Source organism: Rhinopithecus bieti, unplaced genomic scaffold (assembly GCF_001698545.2).
Source record: "Rhinopithecus bieti isolate Rb0 unplaced genomic scaffold, ASM169854v2 scaffold_26546, whole genome shotgun sequence".
NCBI classification, from domain to species: domain Eukaryota; kingdom Metazoa; phylum Chordata; class Mammalia; order Primates; family Cercopithecidae; genus Rhinopithecus; species Rhinopithecus bieti.
In genome coordinates this window covers 957,985-964,054 of record NW_016812367.1, presented here as the reverse complement: position 1 = coordinate 964,054, position 6,070 = coordinate 957,985, and the positions used below count along the sequence as shown (strand labels likewise).

Sequence of the window (6,070 nt, the reverse complement as noted above, 5' to 3'; positions counted from 1 at the left end):
TTTGTGGCCTGTGCCTTTAGTGTCATATCCAGGAGTCTGTTACCAAATCCGATGTGGTAAAGCCTTTGCCATATATTTTCTATGAGTTTTATGCTTTGGGATTTTAAAGTTCTGCATCTTTTGAGAGAATTTTATATATGGTGTTAGAGAAGGCTCCACCTTCAGTTTTTTGCATGTGAATATCCAGTTTTCCCAGCACCATTTGTTGGAAAGGCTATCCCTCCTCCCCACATTGAATGGGCTTGGCCTCCTTGTTAACAATTATTTGACCATATATGGGAGGGCATATCCTGGGGCTCTGTATTGTATTCCATTGGTCTATATGTCTGTCTATAGGCCAGTACTACACTGTCTTGATGATTGAAGCTTGGAAGTAAGTTTAGAAATGAGGAAATGTGAGTTCTTCAGCTTTATTCTTCTTTTTCAGGATTGTTTTGGCTAATCAAGATCCCTTGAGAGTGTATGAATTGGAGAATGAGTTTCTCTGTTTCTACAAAAATGTCATTGTGATTTTGATAGGGATTGCATTAAATCTGTAGATTGCTTTGGGTAGTATGGACATCTTAACTATATTAAGTAAGGATGATTTTTATTACTGATTCAATCTCCTCACTAGTTATAGGTTTATTCGGATTCTATTATCTACTCTGAGTCAGTTTTACATTTCTATAAATTTCATCTACTTTATCCAGTTTGTTGGCTTATATTTGCTCATAGTACTCTCTTATGATCCTATTTCTGTAGAATTGATAGTAACGAGTCATTGCAGTCGGGATCCGGCAGCAGAGGCTGTGTGTGTGTGTGTGTGTGTGTGTGTGTGTGTGTGTGTGTGTTGGTGGTCGGAGAAATGCTTGAGAGGATAACACCCGATTTAGGAGTGGACAGGGTATGAGGACAAATAAGTGGTAATGGGAGACCTTGTTTTTTTTTTTTTCCTTTTAATCTTGTTTGATAATACATTTGTGCATTATTTTGTCGTTCTCTTTAAATTCATTTTTTAAAGGTAGAAGCAAATCAAGAGTGGTAGATGCTGTGCCAAGGAAAGTCAGGGATCCTAGGTTCGAATCCTGTCTCCATTCGCAATTCGCTCCGCGACCTCAAACGACCTCAGTTTCATCTATAAAAAACTGGTAACCATCGTCAGTTGCCAGGCCATGAAGAGAGTCAACGGAAATAAGTTTTTATTCTAGGGCATCCGCTCTCTCTCAGGTAAAAGCTGCGCCCCAATCAGGTACTGCCGCGCCAGGGTCGCGGGACATCTCGGGATTTGTGGTCCACCGGCGGAACTCGCGGTCCCGGCAGGCACCGCGGCGGCGGCAGAGCGACGTGGCGCGGCCAGTTGCGGCTGCGCAGGCAGGTGGAGCAAGATGGCTGTGGAGCTGGGCGTGCTGGTTGTCCGACCCTGGCCCGGAACCGGGCTGGGCAGAGTGATGCGGACCCTCCTGCTGCTACTGTGGGTGGCGACGCGCGGAAGCGCGCTCTACTTTCACATCGGAGAGACGGAGAAGAAGTGCTTTATTGAGGAGATCCCGGACGAGACCATGGTCATAGGTGCGGGGGCGGGGAGGAAGGGGCGAGTTTGGGACGTGACCGTGGTCTTGGGGCAGGGGATGCGCGACAGTCAGCTCTCTAGAGCCGAGAGGAGACGGCCTCGCTGTGCCCAGGCGGTCGGGGAGCCCATGCCACCTCGCGCTCCTCTGACCTGGGCTCGCCCTGCTTCCCTCCAGGAAACTACCGGACGCAGCTGTATGACAAGCAGCGGGAGGAGTACCAGCCGGCCACCCCGGGGCTTGGCATGTTTGTGGAGGTGAAGGACCCAGAGGACAAGGTGAGCCAATCCCCCCGCTTCTTTTCCATGAAGCTTTCAGCTAGGCAGGCTCCGGCACTTCCTCTTCTAGTTCCTGCATCTGCTAAAGTGGGAGAAACAGTTGGTGTTGTGGGAATATCCTGACTGTTGCATGACCCTGCCAAGTTACTTACCTTCCCGGAACCATTTTCCCGGTCTGTGAAATGGGCGGATTAATTGTGGTGATAAAAATCAAAGAGTTTTGTCAACTCTTAAAGCCATCTAGACTTTAAGATTTCACAGAACACCATACTTTCCCCACAAAATGAGCAGCTTTTAATCTTCACAAATAAGGATATGAAAACGAACGGCAAAATCTTTCAGCTGTCACCTTCTGTCAACTTTCATTAAAAACCAAACTCACAGAGGGGTGTGGTGGCTCATGCCTGTAATCCCAGCACTTTGGGATGCCGAGGCGGGTGGATCACTTGAGGCTAGGAGTTCAAGACCGGCCTGGGCAACCCCTGTCTGGCAAATCCCATATCTAGTAAAAATACAAAAAAGAAAATTAGCCAGGTGTGGTGGCACACACCTGTAATCCCAGATACTTGGGAGGCTGAGGCACTATAATCGCTTGAACCCGGGAGGCTGAGGCTGCAGTGAACTGAGATAGCACCATGGCAGTCCAGCTGGGACGACAGAGTGAGACTGTCTCAAAAACAAAAACAAAACCCAAAAAACGACTCACACCAAAAGAGTTGAAAGGGCATGAACTTTATAAAGGAAAGCCTTTCCCAAGAGCAGTCAGTCACTTGCCACCCTGATGTCAGACTCTCAGACTCTAAACACCTGCCCCAGAGAGTTCTCAGACAAGTACATGGCAAGAGCTGCTGAGCAGCTTTGGATCTTTTAGTGTTGTGAGGTGCCAGAGGGTGTGCTTGTCAACTTTTGCGGTACTTAGAGTCTTAAGCACTGTTTTCCTCCATTCCCATCCCTACCATAACACTGACTGAAGCTTGTTCCCTTCCTCCAGGTCATCCTGGCCCGGCAGTATGGCTCTGAGGGCAGGTTCACTTTCACCTCCCATACCCCTGGCGAGCACCAGATCTGTCTTCACTCCAATTCCACCAAGTTCTCCCTCTTTGCTGGAGGCATGCTGGTAAGTGGGCCCACATGGAAGTTGCAGCTTTCAGCCTTCATCCTTTGTATAGCTCCAAGGGCAGATTCAGTTTCACCTCACATACCCCTGGAGAGCACCAGGTCTGTCTTCACTCCAATTCCCCAAGTTCTCCCTCTGCTGGAGGCATGCTGGTAAGTGGGCCTATATGAGACTTGTAGCTTTCAGCTTTCATCCTTTGTTGAGGACTGGGGGACTGGTGGTGCTGTGGGTGTGAGAGGATTGTGTCAGATTTTGTGTCTCCTAAGAACACTGGGTTTCTAGTGGATATCCAGGACACAATGACTGAGCGCTTTGTATATGCCTCACTCAGAGCACCAGCCCAAGCTTAATACATGCTTGTGTGCCCAGAGCCCCATGGGGCTAAGACACTGAAGAGGGCCCAGTCTGTTGGCTAAATGAACAGATGAAGGAAAGTCAGGGATGAGCTGTCAGTCTCTGGCAGGAAGATGGAGCAGGGCTGCCAGATTTCCCTTATCTCCTTTGTCCTCAGAGAGTTCACCTGGACATCCAGGTAGGTGAACATGCCAACGACTATGCAGAAATTGCCGCTAAAGACAAGTTGAGTGAGTTGCAGCTACGAGTGCGACAGCTGGTGGAACAAGTGGAGCAGATCCAGAAAGAGCAGAACTACCAGCGGGTGAGTGACTGGGCCAGGAGCAGTGGGCTTCTCCCTAGAAGCTGCCCACTGGCTCAGCCAGGAATTTCACATCAGATTCATTCTGAGACCCCCAAGGGACTGACCTGCACTGCATTGTAGGCCGTGGGGTGGGTATTACTAACTCCACCTTGTAATTGGGGATACAGACTCATAAGAGGCTGTCATTGCCCTAAATCACAGTTACACACAGAATGGCACAGTAGGATTTGATACCAACACCTTGGGTGCTATTTCAGTGGGTCCACATGCTCCCAGGACCAGGGTCTCAAACTTAACCGGTGACCAGGAACCAGAGAGTACCATGAATGAATCTGTGACTTGAAGGACTAGTAGGGCAGTGACCCATCTAAACAAGCACAGCCACTATTCAGTGTCACCTGGGGGCCTCCTTGCAGAAATACCAGCCTGGAGTTTACAGGATGTCCCATTTTTTCAAGAGGAAATAGCCAAGATTTTTATGTGAACATTTTAATTTATTTTTTATTTTTTTCTATTGCTGCTGCACAAATTGTCTGGGTTTTAAGTGTTGACAAAAGACTGTGCACTGTGTGAGCCCAAAAAAACATACATAAAGGCCAGATCCAGCCCCCAGCCTGCCAGTTTACAGCCTGTGCCCAACATCTTCAAGGAGCAATCTGGAGACCTAGGCAGAGGGCTTAGAGCACGTCCACTCCTGCATGCTCCAGGACAGCTCTGCCTCGTGGGGTGATACCACAACTACCTTATCTCTCTCCCAGGCACCAGGGCAGGACTAGGTGAGGACTATGCCTGACAGATGAAGAAACAGACTTGGGAGAATGAGTAGGTTGCCTGAGGGTAAAAGATAGTCCCCAGGTAGAGTGACACTTTGCAGGCACTTGGTTGGAATCTGGGAAAAGCTGGCTGACCTTGGGCATCCTCTTGGGCTGGGAATGCAGCAGTTCTAGCAGACCCAGCCAACTCAGGCTCACCTTATATTCCCCTACAGTGGCGAGAGGAGCGCTTCCGGCAGACCAGTGAGAGCACCAACCAGCGGGTGCTGTGGTGGTCCATTCTGCAGACCCTTATCCTCGTGGCCATCGGTGTCTGGCAGATGCGGCACCTCAAGAGCTTCTTTGAAGCCAAGAAGCTTGTGTAGCTGTCCCAGGTGTCACAACCCATCCTCCCAGGCTGGGGGAGAAAGGACCTCCTGGAACTGACTTCTGGCAGGAGGACTGGTTTCCAGCCATACCTGTTCTGGAAGGGAGAGGGGCTGCAGGCACCCACAGGCACAAGCTGAAGGCAGCAGCTTGGCTGGCTAATACTGAGCAGGTGGTGGGGCAAATTCCTGCCCTCTCTCTTTGGCCTCTGGGCCCTTTGCAGTAATCACCCAGGGGCTGGTAAAGTCCCTCCTCTTGGCACCTCAGAATCACAGTGTTACTGATCAGGGATGTGAGGCTGCTGTCGGGGGTGGGGGGAGGGGAATGGGCAGGCAAGCCAGTCTTCTGTCTTCCTTTGCTAACTTAGGGTTTTGAGCAGGTTGGGGTATGGTGCCTGTCATACCTGCCTGCCACCCTGGGAACTCACTGTTCTCTATTTCAGCCTAGACCTGCTGATCCCAGGGTGTGTGTGAGTTGAGGGTGGGTGGAGGGGTTTGCAGTGTGGGCATGTGGCCCTGCATTTGACCTCAGCTTCTTCACATGGTTGTCCATTCTGGGGCTTAAAGAACTGGGACCAGACCAAGTAGAGGCCTTGGTGCTGGTTGAGGTGGGGCCTGCAGAGTCTTACTGATTTCATTTTCAATAAATTTAGGTTTGTTACATGAGTTTCCCAATTAAAAAAAAAAAAAAAACTTGTCCAGTGCAAGTTACTCAACCATCAGTGGGCATAACTGCAAGAAGCTTCAGAGAATGTCAGTTCTTCCAAAGAGCAAAGCACTTCACATTCCAAAGTGATTCCCGCCAGTCGGCTTCATTCTTTCCTCCTTCTCCAGGCCTTCCTGTGGCAGGGAATAGTAGGTTTGTCCAAGATTATACAAGTAAATTGGGTTGGGGCTCAAATCTACACCCTTTCCCCCGTGCCAGCTCCCTGGTGAAGTCCTCTCTGTTTCTAGAGTCAGTGAGCAGCATTGTCACGGGTGCTGCCAGGAAGTGCCGGGTAAGGAGGTGCATTGAGCAGGGAGTGCTACAGGACAGCCACCCTGGGCTGGCAGGGACAAGGATGTTGATGGGCTAAACCAACAGCAAGTGATTTCAACCAGGACCACGAAGGAGAGGAAGGATTCTGCTGGAAAGAGATGGCAGGACAGAGGTGACTGGAGAAGTGGAAGTAAACAGCTGGAATGGAGGTGGATGGGTGTTTTGTTTCAGCTGCAGAGGGTGTTGTGAGGAAGCTGGAAAGGAAGGTTGGATTAGAGTTAGAGAAGCCTTGAGCCCCAGGTAAGCGATTTGGATATGCCCACCTTTCAAGAGGGGCTGCAGGCACCCAC

General features: G+C 49.9%; 1 protein-coding gene across 1 annotated transcript; it reads left to right on the top strand.

The window, feature by feature from the left end:
* The first annotated feature begins 1,305 nt into the window (after positions 1-1,305).
* On the top strand, positions 1,306-5,445 carry TMED9 (transmembrane p24 trafficking protein 9). The gene is made up of 5 exons (XM_017896108.1): positions 1,306-1,551; positions 1,728-1,828; positions 2,820-2,945; positions 3,457-3,603; positions 4,592-5,445. The coding sequence occupies exons 1-5, from the start codon at positions 1,368-1,370 to the stop codon at positions 4,739-4,741; spliced, it is 708 nt and encodes a 235-aa protein (XP_017751597.1). The 5' UTR covers positions 1,306-1,367; the 3' UTR covers positions 4,742-5,445.
* Positions 5,446-6,070: the final 625 nt, after the last annotated feature.

Excerpts from the sequence above, each read along its gene's own strand:
- TMED9 (XM_017896108.1), top strand. The coding sequence starts at position 1,368 with ATGGCTGTGGAGCTGGGCGTGCTGGTTGTCCGACCCTGGCCCGGAACC. Across the intron at positions 1,829-2,819 it reads TGAAGGACCCAGAGGACAAG|GTCATCCTGGCCCGGCAGTA; the intron begins GTGAGCCAATCC and ends CCCTTCCTCCAG. Across the intron at positions 3,604-4,591 it reads AAGAGCAGAACTACCAGCGG|TGGCGAGAGGAGCGCTTCCG; the intron begins GTGAGTGACTGG and ends ATTCCCCTACAG.